Genomic DNA, 16,987 nt, shown 5'->3' with positions numbered 1-16,987 from the left:
CATGTGTGCAGGTGACGTTTTGCCGCTCCCACGCATGCGTGTTACGTCATTTTGAGCATCTGCGCATGAGCGAGCAGTGAAACCTGATGTAATGTGCTCTGTTACTTCCGGGTTGCCACGGAGCGCAACTCGAACGTGCTCAACCCGAAGCACATTCAACTCAAGGTATTACTGTATTACTATTACAGTGGTACCTTGGGTTTCATATGCTTCAGGTTACATACGCTTCAGGTTACAGACTCCGCTAACCCAGAAATATTACCTCGGGTTAAGAACTTTGCTTCAGGGTGAGAACAGAAATCGTGCTCTAGCGGCGTGGCGGCAGCAGGAGGCCCCATTAGCCAAAGTGGTGCTTCAGGTTAAGAACAGTTTCAGGTTAAGAACAGTTTCAGGTTAAGAACGGACCTCCGGAACAAATTATGTACTTAATCTGAGTTACCACTGTACTACTACTGCTGCTGCTGCTGCTTATCCATATCACTTGTAAGAAGGCAGTAGAGCTAAAGAGAGACTAACAATCACAGAGACCACCAAATCCACAATGACCTGCAAAGTTCTTCATAACACTTGCCTTGCTGAGAATTACCTTTGGGACAAGAATGAGAGGCTTGGAGGCATCTCACACTGCATTTTTGAGAACCTCCAAAGCAATATGCAACTAAAGATATTAATTCCCTCCATCTTTCCAAGCTTGGCTCTGAGAAGGGGAGCTGGGAATTTTCTCTCCCCTCGTGCTGCTCTTTGGAGGTTTTCCACGCACCTCTGAATGTCAGAGAGAAGTTCTTGACCCTCCCCTGATTTGGTGGGAGAGCAGAGTCATGGCATCCACAAATTTGGGCTCATGACGAAGCTGAAGTTTAGCTGCTTATTCCCCCAGATGCTCAATGATTGAAGATGACTCTTTCTGCATATGGTGCAATGGTACTTCCTAATTGTGACTGCTTTCAGAAAAAACCTGGTGGGTTGTTCCTGTCAGGATATGCCCCCAAGCTTTCACAGAGTTTCTGGCTGAAATATTAGCTTTCCAATAAATGCTGGGAATGATGGATGAGGAAAGTAAAAGGCAGGAAGAAGACAACATCACAATGGGAGACCACAGAAAGATACACAGAAACCTCCTTGCAAGTTGCTCTAATCTTTAACTGCAGAGATTTAGGAAAGACAAGGCGTATGTCTGGGTGCTTATCATGTCAGGACCAAACCTATAAAGCAACTTCCTTAAGCAAATATATAAAACTCTTTACATCCAGGATACAACAACACAGATAAAACAAGTGAGCAATGAAAAACCATTTCCTCATGAGCTCTTCACTATACGTATCCGGACCCCTCTTTCTGTTATCAGAATACAATACCTCAGGTTAAATACTTAATTCATTCTGGAGGTCCGTTCTTAACCTGAAACTGTTCTTAACCTGAAGCACCACTTTAGCTAATGGGGCCTCCTGCTGCCGCCGCGCCGCCAGGGCACGATTTCTGTTCTCATCCTGAAGCAAAGTTCTTAACCTGAAGCACTATTTCTTGCTTAGCGGAGTGTGTAACCTGAAGCATATGTAACCTGAAGCGTATGTAACCCGAGGTACCACTGTATAGGTGCAGGACCTGGAATATTTTGGCTTGTATTTCTACACTTGCATTTGTACCATTAGCCCACCCCTTTTCCTGGCAACTCCACAAACCAGAACACATTGATAATAAATCATTATTTTAGTATGGCAACACCTACGCTTTGGAATTCCCTGCCTGTTGACATCAGGTAGAGAGATACCTTCACTGTATTCTTTCCAGCACCTGCTTAGAAATCTGTTGATTGGACAAGCCTCCCCAATATCTAGAACGTTGATGTGTCTTTTAATATTATTTTATTTTATTTCTCTTTTTAATTTTTTGAACATTTCATATTGCAGCTTTCAACTGTTTTACCTGCAATAAATTTATTCACTTATTCTTCTTGAGGTTTAGGGTCTTTTTAATCATCAAGTAGTATATTCAAACAAACAAACAAACAAACAAACAAACCCCCTCGTTGTTAGGATGTTAGGATGCAATATTGTTGTTAGGATGCAATATTGCAGATATTATCGACCTCAGTCGTTCTGAGTCTCCTCGTTAAAAATAAAGTAAAATAAAGAAACACTTGAGACTCAAAACATCACTCATCTTTTCAATCACTACGTTTTCTGAGTAGTCAGCAGTGATGAAAAACACATTCTTCACTAGGCACCCAACTATCCCATCACAATACATTTCCAAAAAAATACAACATGCTAAGTGTAGAGTGTGTTATTGAGCAGAAGAACACAAGTCAAGAACAAGTTTCAAATACGTTTCCCATATTTTCAACTGGTCCCTGTAGATGAGGATTTAACAGCTGTTTGATCAACATGTTCACCTACTAATTGCTGCAAGACCTCCTTACCTCTTGAACTGCCAGAACAGGTCCAGATGGTACTTATAGGACTTTATATTTCCTCTATTTTTTTTCTGGCTAGCTGCCTCTGCTTTTAACAGCTGCATAATGCAAGAAATTCAACAAGTAACTTTCCCTCCACTGTTCCTGTTTCTGCAGGCCACAAAATACTCCATCTGCTGCATTTTTGTTTGTCATACAGTTGTTACAAACACAAGAGTCATCCGAGAAAAATGTCAGCAATCCGACCAATGCTTTTGTGAATCCTGGCCCTATGGCTGCTCAGAAAGAGGCTTTGCAGGTCTGATCCAGCCTGCACCCTTCCATCAACTGACTACCACTCACATTATCTTAAGGAAATGAAACAATTAACAGTTCACTGTACAAGAGGGTAGTTTGGGTTGATAACCATACCACCTGACCCAACCAAAATCCACTTTGAGAGAGATCGGTGATGAATCTCTTCCAGGAAAGCCTATCACACACTGAAACCCATGTACCCCAAGTCAGAAGCAGCTATTTTAGGGATCTTGCACCTTTTGCACAACAGCTAAGGGAGGAACTTAAAGCAACATGTCAGGTCACAGTTCTGCTGTGCTGATTTGGAAAATTACACCTGCCAAAATTCCTTCATCTATGCACCTTTTCAAGATGTTAGATCGTTAATGTGGAAAATCTGGCTGACTGTACAGTAAAGTATTTTGTATGATGCAAGGGCATTCTGGTTGGGATATAGACATAAGAAGAGCCCTGATTGCTCAGACTAAAGGTTCATCCAGACCTGCTTCCTATAGTAGCCAACCAGAAGCCTCTGGTAAGTCTACAAGAAAGGACCGTTGTAGTTCTCCATCAACTGGTATTCAGTTGAACCTGCAGATTCTATATACCACTATGACAAATAAGTAAGCAAAGGGGAGAAATAATACAGAGCTTTACCTAAGTCCTGAAATGCTGGCTGTTTTTTGCTCCAGGGCCACTGGAGTAGGTCAAAGGTGGGAAACTTTTTTCTGCTCCACAGGCCAGGTCCTTACTAGGATCAGCCTCGTCAGTCAAATTTGACAGGTAGGTGGGGATGCCCACCCCTCTATCACCTGGTGTCACAATGATGGCAGGAGCATAGGTTTTCCCTTCCGTTTAAACAGGGCTTTCAATGTAAACTCCATCAAAAACCCTACTGAAACATAGGGGGAAAGCCTTTGTTATAGCAAGGGATTCCACTGCAAAGGGAATCAGGAAGAGGTTTTGTGGAATCTTGTCAAACTGAGCCCAATAGCTCATGTAAAAGGTAAAGGGACCCCTGACCATTAGGTCCAGTCGTGGCCGACTCTGGGGTTGTGGCGCTCATCTCGCTTTACTGGCCGTGGGAGCCGGCGTACAGCTTCCGGGTCATGTGGCCAGCATGACTAAGCCGCTTCTGGCGAACCAGAGCAGCGCATGGAAACACCGTTTACCTTCCTGCCGGAGCAGTACCTATTTATCTACTTGCACTTTGACGTGCTTTCGAACTGCTAGGTTGGCAGGAGCAGGGACCGAACAACCCTGTCACGGGGATTCGAACCATGGACCTTCTGATTGGCAAGCCCTAGGCTCAGTGGTTTAACTCACAGCGCCACCCACGTCCCTCAATAGCTCATGAGCAGGGGTTAAATCCTGCTCAGTTTGGCTGCACACCCTTGTTCCCTCCTGGGAACTGGCACACTCAGCCAACATAGAACTTAGCCCACCCACTGCTGTCCAGCAGATGACAGCATAAGAGACATCAGCAGATGGGCAAGGTGGGTGCCATTGGGGGAAATGACCTTGCAGGCCAGCCTGTATCCCTGGCAGGCCAAGATGGGAGGCTCCCCTCCCCTGGTGAACATGGCTCCACTGCCACATCCCTTCCACTTTTCTCTCATACTCACAGGCAAAGTACTGCCAAGGTTCATACGTAAGTCCAAAATCCGTTGACCGCTCAAGCACCCACAGGTCTGGGCGAGGGGAATTTGCAAACTTGATCAGGACGTAGGCCACATGGAAGAGCTGCGAGAGAAAGAAGAAACAGAGGTGAATTTCAGCCGTGCACAAAATCTTCATTATGTTACAGGTGCACAGAGCAGCACTTTGAATATACGATGAAGACACTTTTGCCAAGCTTTTATTTCAATGTTAATCATGAATCAAAACCAGATTGTGAGTATCACTGCCTTATTCTCCTTTGTGGCGTTTCTCAGACATTTTGCAAGATTCATTTGCAATTTTCATTACATAAAATTGCAGGGGGGAAGAATTGAAATAGAGATTTCACAAGTACTTAATATACTGCTGTGTTATCCAGAAACGCTGGGACTCATGGCAAAGAGCCTTCTAGAATGTCTACTCATGAGTAATTTCCATTCAGCAAAGTTCCTCTTTAATGCTACCTGAAAGCCTTTGGTTGCAGGTTCAACCTCTGTTTGTTTCCTGTAGATATGGGCTGGTGAATTAGTAATAGATTGATTTGCCCCTGAATGCTCATTCTAAGACTGTCCTAGTTCCAGTTTCACTTCCTGCAGAGGGAAAAAGAGCGAGCCCTTAATTGCTAATTAACTCTTGTTTTTCTCTTATATTTTTCCAAAAAGAACAACAACCAAAGAACAAATAATTAATTAATGCCGCCCCACTCCCCCAAGGGAACTGATGCTTGGTCAATTTAGGGAAGCTATTAATCAGCAATCAACAGGAAAAAATAGAGCGTTTCTATTCAAGAGCCCTGAAAAGTTTAACAAGCTTACAAGGTAGTGTCTTAACAGTACCGCCTGCAAAAAAAAGGTCACAAATCAAACCTGAAAAAACACAGCAGAGTTACTCAAAACACTGTGGACCACCAAGGCGAGAGCAATTTCATACACAGCTAGATTTGCATGCTAAGGGGGTAAAGGCAGAGGGCTTAAACATGAACTACAACAAGCCAGGCATAAAATAATCAAAAAGTTTCAGTAATCTCATCTAGAACCTTGAAGAATTCTAGAAACTACTTCCTCTGCTTCTGGAGACTTGTATATCAGCTTATCAATTTGTAGTAGGGTTGACTCCTGCTCTTGAAATAAGCTACTCCCTGGTGCAGTTAATTCTGCATTTGCCAGTCCAGACAGATGGAGAGGAAAGAATGCACTCTATAAAACACCCAGCCAGTTCCATAGGCAAGGGCAACAAGTAGTTTCTGATAAGGCCTTCTTAGCATTCCACTTGAGCTGCTCCCAATTAGTTCGAATGCTGATTTATGCAACCACGTCCTTGCCAAGACTGAAATAAATGTACAGCTTTAAAATGTCAGCACTAGGAAAAAACAAACTCAGCAACAGAAGTTCCCTTCACAAGCTGGCACTGGCTCTCTCCAAAAATCTTCACTTTATCATCCTGTCAAAAACTGATATTTAAAAGGCGGGTTGGGAGGGAAGCTTCTTTTACTGGTGAGAACGCTGCAAGATCAACACACAGAGGAAATATAATGCTTACAACGGCGTGCGCGTTTTCGAGTCCAACACACAGTGGGAAGAAAATGCTTTGAAGTGTCATTCAAGCCTATGGACCTTGAGCCCCAAACAGAAGAAAGTCCCAGTTATAGAGGACAATCAAGACCAGTATCTGACAGGATGAGCAACTTAGGAACTGGCAGATATCCACATAGGTTCCCCACCCTGGCTCTGTCAGAAATACGTTGGGGTCTCAATGGTCTAAACCCCCCTTTAAATCCATATCAATGAAAAGAACTCACTCTGAAACTCACCTACAGGTGGTACCTAACACCAAGAAAATTAGCTCTAATAAACCCAGGAATCTCACCAAAATGCTGGAAAGGGTGCACCTCCACAGGCACATACCTCCACATGTGGTGGGAGTGCCCCAAAACCCAACTATTCTGGACAACAACCATATGTGAAATAAGTAAAATAACCAAGCAAGTATTAGAAATCACCCCAGCACTGGCCTTACTAAACATCTTCCAAGACAATAACGCCCACTTACACCACAAAGAACTCATAACCCACCTACTCTCAGCAGCCAGAAGCATCACAGCCAGACACTGGAGAGACCTGTCAGGAGTAAGCATGGACCCATGGTACCAAATAGTATGGGGAAAAGCCCTACTAGAAAAATTAACCAATAAACTGAAACTGACACGGAGACAAATAGAAGAAGACGCCTTCGCCCCGGTATGGCTCCCCTTTATCACATACACAGCCCAGCAAGACAACGACAAAATTCCACCAATAGCATAAAAATCAATATGGCTAACCTGATCCAAAACACCCACCCACCCCACTCACACATGAAAACAAAGACCACCACAGCCAACCACAAATGAATAACCACACCCTAGGCCAACCCCAACCCCAACCAAAGAAACACAAGGAACAACAAAGAACCTGCACAAGCAACGCTGACACCAAACCCTACATATAGTAAGTAAAATAGAAACTTTGCCACCCGACCTCACCCCCAACTCTCCCCCCTTTCCCCCTTTTCTTCCTAATGTCTCAACAAATGAAACTGATTTGTAAAAATGTTGCATGGGGGGGGGAATACAAGAGAGAGACATTGCACACACTTTTGTAAATCAAGAAAATCTTTAATAATAATAATAATAATAATAATAATAATAAAATATGTTGGGGTAACCCCCGTCCTAACTCAGCTCAACCGCAGCCAACACCAATGGAAGCCTCCAAAAAGGAGCTTCTGGCCATCTGCTGGACAGGGCAGAAGAGGACTTATTCTGGATCCTAACTCCATGACATGGGCACCTGGTGGAATTTGCACGAGCAAAAAGGGTGATGCGTGTCAAGCTGTATTTTAAATGCTTGTTTTTCCTCTTTCAACTTCATTCCTGAATGAGATCTGGCGTAAACTACACTGGCTTCCTATAGTTAGAACTGCTCTCATAGAGTTGTAGCTAATGCTAGTCCTACTTAAGAGTAGACCGTTTAAAATTAATGCACCTCACTAACTTAGCTAATCGGTCTACTCTGAGCGGAACAGTATCCAACTGAGGTCTTTCAGCCAGCACAAAGATTTCTGCTTGCACAATGGTCTACTCCCGGCATGGACCCTATGCCTCCCCAAATCAGTTCTAGAGGGTTGGAGAAACCCAAAATCAATTTGGGGAGCTCAAGTAAAACTCATTGAATTGACAGAACATGTTAGCTGGCTGCGAATTTGATATTTGTTCCCAAAGGAAACTGTACACAGAATTTCATACAACAGTTATTATCCTAGTTCTGATGGTCATTCCCCAGCCCAGAGTAACCCATACAAAAACTGGTATCCTCTAGAACAGGGTAGTGCAACACACTGCCCAAAGGCAAAATTTGATGCCCCCCCAAGCTCTTGAATTGCCTTCCGAAAGCCATGTAAACAGGGTGGATAAAAATCATTATAAACATTTTTTTAAAAAAAACGTTTTTAAAATATAAATTGGATTTTTTTTATTTAAATCAGTTTTTATTTAAATTGGAATTTTATAATAAAATGATTTTGAAGGAGGAATATAGTTTTCTATTTAAGTTACATTATAGTCATCACGAAATAAGGATTTGTTTTTAGTTTTTCATGTGTGCTAAAAGTCAGTCTAAGTTTTTTAAAAAAACAAACCATTTAACCACATCAGTTAACAAACATATGCTATAATGTTATTTTTTTAGTTAAATAAATTTTTTGAATTGTTATTCAGGAAATGATTATTTTTCTCCTTCTGATAAAGTACAGCAGAAGAGTTGTCCAAATATAGTACAGCAGAATAAAGTACAGCAGAAGAGTTGTCCAAACAGTTGACTTATTAAACCTCACCATAATCTCATAATTATCTGTCTATGTATTTCTAATAGAATAACCAAATCAGTAATTTTTGATCTAACTAAAAACTACTCTGAACATGTATTATTCCAAAAATGAAACCTTCATCTGGTTGTAAATATTAAGATTATACCAGCAAGAATGAGTTTTTCTGTAAAAGAAAAAGAAAAAGATTTAAATCTAGTCTTACTGACTAGTTTTTTAAATCAAGTCTTACTGACTAGCGATTTAAATCGTGGTTTAAATCAATTTGATTTAAAGCAAATCCACCCTGCGTATAAGCAAGGAGCTGTGTTTTGAGAAGGACACATGAGTCCACCCATCTCCTTCTCAAAGCCTAGTTATAATAATAATAATAATAATTTATTATTTGTACCCCGCCCATCTGGCTGGGTTTCCCCAGCCACTCTGGGCGGCTTCCATAGAAACAAAAAATACACTAAAATATCACAGATTAAAAACTTCCCTGAACAGGGCTGCCTTAAGATATCTTCTGAATGTCAGGTAGTTTTTTATCGCTTTAACATCTGATGGGAGGGCATTCCACGGGGCGGGCACCACTACCAAGAAGGCCCTCTGCCTGGTTCCCTGTAGTTTTGATTCTCGCAATGAGGGAACCGCCAGAAGGCCCTCGGCGCTGGACCTCAGCGTCCGGGCAGAACGATGGGGGTGGAGACGCTCCTTCAGGTATACTGGGCCGAGGCCGTTTAGGGCTTTAAAGGTCAACACCAGCACTTTGAATTGTGCTCGGAAACATACTGGGAGCCAATGTAGGTCTTTCAAGACTGGTGTTATGTGGTCTCGGCAGCCGCCCCCCGTCACCAGTCTCGCTGCCACATTCTGGATTAGTTGTAGTTTCCGGGTCACCTTCAAAGGTAGTCCCACAAAGAGCGCATTAGTTAGTGTTTTCCCAGCTTTGGAAGGGAAGTAGGCAGAGCCGTCTTTCCCATTGGTCTTAGTGGTTCGTTGCGCCAGGGCGCCGGCCTCTCAGGGGCACCCTAGTGGGGGAGCTGCGTGGCTTTGCCAGCAGCCTCCCCTTTCTCTGTACACCCACCAGCTGCGCCCCGCCAACTATATGGCAGGCAGGTGTGCAGCTTCTTTCCCAAGCCTCTGCATCTGCTAAAGACAGCCCTGCTCCCAGTCATTGTCCTCCTCCTGCTTCCTGGTGAAAGGCGGTACGTAGCCTTCCCAGGCTGCCTTCTTGTGCATCCTGACACCTGACAGCATGTCCGCCAGCATGCTTCCCTGCTTGATCACCGCCACCACACCAGGGATCAGGGCAGTGGGGGAGGCAGAGGACATTTTCCACTGCTCCCTCCCTTGTTTTGGAGTTGCCGGGGAGCCGCCAGAGGGATCTTTGCGCCACGGCGCCAGATATGCTTAAGACGGCCCTGCAAGTAGGGCATGTCTAGGACGCTGCCAGAGTATTGCACCTCCTTTCCTAGAGTCCTGTGCCCTGCCTACCTGGCTTTGGAAAGACAGAGCAAGGGCTGGGTGGGGGCATCAAATTTAGGGCTTGCACAGGCAACAAGGCAGTATGGCAGCCTGTGGGTTCCCTGTGAAACTACGCTTTCAGCCCACTTGGTCTGAGAGGTTGGACTGCCCTGCTATATAGAGAGAGATGAAACAGGAACCCATGCCCCCCCTCAAAGCTTTAACATTCCTACAATGGGTCAACCACCAAGAGGAAAAGCAAATCTGAGGCTTCCAATCGCTGCTTGAATTTTTCAGAACATCACAGAAGCAACACTTCATCCTTGCTTTTACCCACAGGACTGCTGCAAAGCCCATCATGTCATGAATGCAAACAGATGCCAAGAGTCCTAATTAGTCTCATCTACCCACTCATTAAGCTGAACCGCCCAAGCCAGATTCTATAGTCAGCTGCTTTCCTTGAGGACTCAGTTCTCACTGGTTTACAACTGTTCTTTTGGCAACGGAATCATGGCTAAATACCAGCCCACTAAGTTATGCATTCTCTTGCTTTGTAAATTCTTGCCTGGAATGGCTTCACTCTTTGGGGAATAACTTAAGATCCCTGCCAGAGCTTTGTATGGCTTCTGGCATGATGGGATTCGCTATTCCTTTTTCAGTTTCCCACAAAATCCACTGGCCGAGAGGAAAACGACACGCAACTTGGCACTCTTAACATCTGAGACTTTGTACAGGGTGGTCTCTTTCGGGTGACAATTACATGGCAAGTCTGTGTCCAAAGACAAAGGCACTTTCTCAAGATCTTTTCATACAGATTAGACACCCCTTAACATGCTTCAACCAACTATGCTTTAGTTCGTAAGAATCAGAGTATTAGTAAGAGTAATAAAATGGATTTCCAAGCAGAGATTAAAGGTCTGCTTGGCAATTCTGATTAGAACTGCATTAACAGCCCAGAACATAAGCAGAATGCTCGCTGCAATTTTCTGGTAACATAACCATTAAAACAACTAAGTGTGGGCAAATGTTATACAGGGTTGTGATAATACTTCCATAAACATGTAGTGAAGTATAAAATAATCCACCCTGGTTGTATTTGGACACCATGCGGTGGGACACATGGGATGGTATCTAAAAGTGGGGAGTCATCATCATCAGAAAGGTCATTTTTGGCAATCCCATAGTTTGAACTGGAGACCCACTGGAGCAGATCTGGGAGAGTCGTGGGGGAAGGGAGGAATTGGCAAAATGTGCCCCCCTATCCATTCTGCTGACAGATCCCTTCCATCAGCAAACACTCACCATCAGAAGATACAGATAGGTAGCCGTGTTGGTCTGCCATAGTCAAAACAAAAAAATTTCCTTCCAGTAGCACCTTAAAGACCAACTAAGTTAGTTCGTGGTATGAGCTTTCGTGTGCATGCACACTTCTTCAGATACACTGAAACAGAAGTTTCCAGACCCTTCTATATAGTGAGAAGGTGGGGAGGGGTATTACTCAGAAGGGTGGTGGAATGGGTGATTGGCAGGCTCATCACCGTAAGGCTCATCACAGCTATCTGCCAATCACCCATTCCCACCACCCTTCTGAGTAATACCCCTCCCCACCTTCTCACTATATAGAAGGGTCTGGAAACTTCTGTTTCAGTGTATCTGAAGAAGTGTGCATGCACACGAAAGCTCATACCAAGAACTAACTTAGTTGGTCTTTAAGGTGCTACTGGAAGGAATTTTTTTTGTTTTAATTATTCCTATTTCTGGCTGACTGTACAACATGACAACGGGATGAAGTAGTCATTTCATACTTTATTCTTCCAATTTGTACTGAGCCAGACCATCTAGCTCAGTACCGTCCACTACCAAGATTTCAGACAAGGAATCTGCCCAAGCCCCAGCTGGAGATGTTGAGGATCAAAACCTGAGACCTTCTGCATGCAAAGCAGATCTTCTACCACTGAGCTATGGGGCCTTCCCTATGCAGATTATGAGGAACTAAACCACTTTCCAAACTGATGTTTCTGTGGGTTGTTTTTTTTGGCTGGTGGCCACTTCCCCCTGTTCAGTCAAGGACCACAACTTCATGGGGTGTGCATGTTTTGCATGGAGAAGTTCCTAGGTTTGCTCCCTGGCATCTAAAAGGACTGGGAAGCTAGTACAGTGGTACCTCAGGTTAAGTACTTAATTCGTTCCCGAGGTCCGTTCTTAACCTGAAACTGTTCTTAACCTGAAGCACCACTTTAGCTAATGGGGCCTCCTGCTGCCACTGCGCCGCTGGAGCATGATTTCTGTTCTCATCCTGAAGCAAAGTTCTTAACCTGAAGCACTATTTCTGGGTTAGTGGAGTTTGTAACCTGAAGCGTATGTAACCCGAGGTACCACCGTAATGGGAAAGACCCCTGTTTCAGACTTGCTGTCAATCAGGGTAGAAAATACTGGGTTATATGAACTAATGGTCTGATTCTGTAAGTACATACCTGTTTCCTGTTCCTTGCCACCCCTCACGCACCCACGTTCCTTGTCCTGCTCTGTCCTCAACTGTACAGATATATATATATATATATATATATATATATATATATATATATATATATATATATATTATACAAATCTTTTATTATCTGCACTTGGCTGTATCCCATGGTATAAAGTGAAGAATGGAGACGGAGCACTGTTTTTACATGGAATGAAATCTCTATTTCCTTCACATCCTGCAGAACTCACAGGGCAGAGGATGGGGATATAAAGCCAGGATGCTTGTTATCAAGTGAGCTTATGTTGAGAAAATTCACAGGGTTCCAAAGACTAAAAATAAGAGGGAACTGGCAAGAAATGCAGACTCTTGCATGCCAAATTTAGCCTATTTCTGCTTTTCTGGCCAACCTCTAATATAGCAAGAAGTACGCCTGCATTTTGCTCCCCCTCCAAACACACACACACACACAGAAACTTTATTTAGCTCATATTTTCCTCAATATCTCTGGAGACTCAAGCAAACATTTTCTCAACGGAGAGAAACGGAGGATAGCTGATTGCCCATGCAGAATTAATTGGCATGGCTGCAACATGGTGATAATAATGTCACCCTAATTACAGAGTTGTTGTCGGGCATACCATAGTTCATAGGTGCTGTTTTTACAGTAATAATTGCAATCTTTACTATTACTGCTATTATTATAAAATGTCAAAGCCAGTTAAGGAGGAGACTTGAATAAATCTATAAACTGCTATATATGGCAAAGAGAAGAAAGCATATATATGGCAGCAGGGGGTAAGCTACATCATACAGTCTGCATTCTGCGCTTTTGGCTGTGCCAACCACTGCATAATGGAGGAGAAAATATTTGTTCGGCAGAGTGGTGGGAATTGTCCAGTGGGATGAAAACACAGGTAAGATGATCCATCCCAAACCGCCACAGTCATTTGGCTTTGAGCTGACTCATGGAAATGGCCCTTTATAATATTTAGTAAAGGGTAAAGGGACGCCTGACCATTAGGTCCACTCGCGGACGACTCTGGGGTTGCGGCGTTCATCTCACTTTACTGGCCGAGGGAGCCAGCATACAGCTTCCGAGTCATGTGGCCAGCATGACTAAGCTGCTTCTGGCGAACCAGAGCGGTGCACAGAAACGCCGTTTGCCTTCCCGCTGGAGCGGTACCTATTTATCTACTTGCACTTCGTGCTTTCGAACTGCTGGGTTGGCAGCAGCAGGGACTGAGCAACGGGAGCTCACCCCGTTGCGGGGATTCGAACTGCCGACCTTTTGATGGCAAGCCCTAGGCTCTGTGGTTTAACCCACAGCACCACCTGCATCCCTTTATAATATTTATTTGGCTTCATATACTTAACAGTCACAGGCAGGATGCTTCTGCGTATCATTGCTGGAAACTGCAGGCAGGGAGAGCGCTCTTGCGCTCAAATCCTGCTTGCGAGTTTCCCATGGGCCTCTGGCTGGCCACTGTGAGAACAGAATGCTGGACCAGTTGGGCCATTGGCTTGATACAGCAAGTTCTTGTGTATTTGCATGTATTACAACAGCTCACTCTATTTATTTTTAATATTATAATATTTATAGCCTGCCCATCAACATGAAATAATAATAACAGTCTCCTGGGAAAGTCCAGTCCATGCACTTATTTAGTTCTATACGAAGGATGGAGTCTATTTGTATCTGTTTATATATACTGATGCTGGTGGCAACTGGTGATTTATAGTTCCTTTCAAACAGTAAAACACTTACACAGGTGTCCATCAATCAAGGACTTTGTCGTTTCTTTTGTTCAGCAGTAGGTTTGTTACTCCTATATCCATTTCTTGACTATGCACTCTTCCAGAAAAATATAAACACCCTTGAGCACATATTTACGTGGAAATCTTATTAATCCACATATTTTAAGAGTTCCTGTTTCTTTTTCATGACTCTGCTGAGAGATCACATGCCTCCAGGTGTGTGGTGTCTGGAGATGATGAGAGTTGCAATCCAAAACTTTTTGGGGGCACCTGGTTGGAGAAGGTTGTGGTAGCTCATCTCAGAGTCTCCGAATTTCTCCACTTCTGTCTCGCTTATGATAGTTTTCCTTTTACTTCACTTGTTGATCAGTTAACAGATGGAATATAAGCCTCAACAGTTTCCCCAGTAAACATTGTATTTTGAGAATGCAGCATGGGTACGGCTAACGCAACGTTTCCCTTAAACATGTATAACACCCCCCCCAAAAAAAAAAACCAGGCTGTGAGGCAGTTCACCAAAGGCCAGTTTATAAGAATTAAAACATTTTAACTTTCTTTCCTGTTCAGTAAGATTTATGGGACGCAGGTGGCGCTGTGGGTTAAAGCCTCAGCGCCTAGGACTTGCCGATCGAAAGGTCGGCGGTTCGAATCCCTGCGGCGGGGTGCGCTCCCGCTGCTCGGTCCCAGCGCCTGCCAACCTAGCAGTTCGAAAGCACCTCCGGGTGCAAGTAGATAAATAGGGACCGCTTACCAGCGGGAAGGTAAACGGCGTTTCCGTGTGCGGCTCTGGCTCCCCAGATGCAGCTTTGTCACGCTGGCCACGTGACCCGGAAGTGTCTCCGGACATCGCTGGCCCCTGGCCTCTTAAGTGAGATGGGCGCACAACCCCAGAGTCTGTCAAGACTGGCCCGTACGGGCAGGGGTACCTTTACCTTTACCTTTAAGATTTATGGTCCCTGCATAATTTAACTTTTGAAAAGCACATAAAGTTCCATTTTGAATACTAAGTTTTGTTGCAAAAGCCATCTACGTGTGTGAGAGCACACACACAATACCCTCCTAGGTGCCTCATTCCCACCAGCCTCATCACACACCCACACAACATGTATATATCTCCAGACCTACATTCCTGAGAAGGTGAACTTGCTCTTATCTTTCTACAGTAGGTTAATTATGGAGGAATCCAGCTGGAAAGGAATACAAATCAAGCCTCTCCCTTTTTTACTTCCACAAGGGATCCTCTCTGCACTATATATTACTGCTGCAGCAACAAGACATGATGTTAAAGCCTAACTGAAGGTAAAAGGGCTGGTCAGGACTCAGGCAACAAATAGTAATAATGCTAATGATCTTAACAAACAAACAAAAACACTTTGCAAGCAAGTCCTTACTTAAATGTGTGAACGACCTTAAATATGTCATTCAGGTGAATTTTGCATTTGGTAATCAGTACAACAATATACTTAAGTCTCAATTTTGAACAGTCCTTTTTTGGGGGGGGGGGGAGACTACACCAGCGTAAAGGTTTCAGGCTTGAGAATTCACTTCTCTCTTTTATTAGAACTCTGATCCATCAAAAAGAGTCTGGTGCAAAGGAGAATTTTGAGCCCAGGATTTTGTTTTGAGTACCAGAACAGAATGGAGGTTATAGTGCACTCACACAAAAATATACTTCTGGCTACCCTAAGCCTTTTTCACTAGTGCAATTTCAGGTGGTGTGGGTGGGGAATTACATTGTTGCTGGCCTACATCACCCCCCACTTGGACAGAACCCGCTTGGACTGCTGATTCTACTGGGGGTGAAATCAGTTACTGGCATTTGGTGAAGAATTGATTCCACCAGGAGAAAATACTAGATTTTTAAGCATGCAGCTCAGCAGGGGCAGATTGGTGCCATGAGTTCTCAGTTGGTAGAGCCTGGACCAGCATGAAGTCTTTCCATGAAATTAGGAAGCCGTGTCTCCTAGGTTACTTAGCGAAGCGTTTGACGTTCAAGCTATTCAATCAGCTGACCACCGGACAGAGGGAGGTGTAGCACATAAAGGAGCCTCTGCAGTTGTCCATTCAGACTGCCACTTTCAGATGAAGGGCCCTGAAGCAATGTCAAAGACCCTTCCGTTCTTTGCCAGTGCAGTGACAGGACAATGAAACCCACAATGTGACTATTTTGTTACATATATTCATTATGCCCCGAGGGCCTAAACATTTGATGAGTGAAGTTATGCCACTGCAACTCTCTAAACTAGAATCATAGGACTGTAGAGCTGGGAGCAAGTACAAGGAAAATATTTCGCCCAACGTGGGGCTTGAATACACGACGCTGAGATTAAGTGTTTCATGCACTACCAACTGGCTCCTCACTACAAGCCAGAGAACACCTGGAGATGGGCACCTGGTGATGCTAAGGAAGTATGAACCCGATCTGAGCCTAGGTGGAAGCCCCCATCTAAGCTTCTATAAGCTTTTTCTTTAAAGGGGGCGAGGAGGGTACTATTAGTTCAATAAACAAATGAAACTATTTAATCATGCTTTATAATCTTTAAATCTTTTAATCAAGCTTTATAATCTTTCAAGGGATGCGGGTGGCGCTGTGGGTTAAACCACAGAGCTTAGGACTTGCCGATCAGAAGGTCGGCGGCTTGAATCCCCGCGATGGGGTGAGCTCCCATGGCTCGGTCCCTGCTCCTGCCAACCTAGCAGTTTGAAAGCACGTCAAAGTGCAAGTAGATAAATAGGTACCGTTCCGGCGGGAAGGTAAACGGCGTTTCCGTGCACTGCTCTGGTTCGCCAGAAGCGGCTTAGTCATACTGTCCACATGACCCGGAAGCTGTATGCCGGCTCCCTCGGCCAATAAAGCGAGATGAGTGCCGCAACCCCAGAGTCGGTCACAACTGGACCTAATGGTCAGGAATCCCTTTACCTTTACCTGTTCTCACAGGTGGGCAACCAAGTCCACCTGCAGGATGCGAGGGAAGTGGCACTCTCCTCTTCATACTGGAGGTAACAGAGCCATTGTGAAAAGTAGCCATTGAAAGCCTTACCTTCCATAAGCTTGAAATGGCATGCCTAACCTTTCTGGGTTTGAAACTCAAACCCGATCT

General features: G+C 44.2%; 1 protein-coding gene across 2 annotated transcripts in view; it reads right to left on the bottom strand.

The window, feature by feature from the left end:
* Positions 1-16,987, bottom strand: part of LAMA5 (laminin subunit alpha 5) — a 200,918-nt gene that overhangs the window by 125,517 nt on the left and 58,414 nt on the right. For both annotated transcript variants that reach the window (XM_081916565.1, XM_081916566.1), the window contains exon 3: positions 4,315-4,432. In XM_081916565.1, the coding sequence (XP_081772691.1) occupies positions 4,315-4,432 (118 nt within the window). The remainder of the gene's footprint in view (positions 1-4,314; positions 4,433-16,987) is intronic.

Source organism: Podarcis melisellensis, assembly GCF_964234715.1.
Source record: "Podarcis melisellensis genome assembly, chromosome: 6".
NCBI classification, from domain to species: Eukaryota; Metazoa; Chordata; class Lepidosauria; order Squamata; family Lacertidae; genus Podarcis; species Podarcis melisellensis.
The sequence above is the reverse complement of the archived record's forward strand: the minus strand, read 5'-3'. Positions and strand labels throughout refer to the sequence as shown.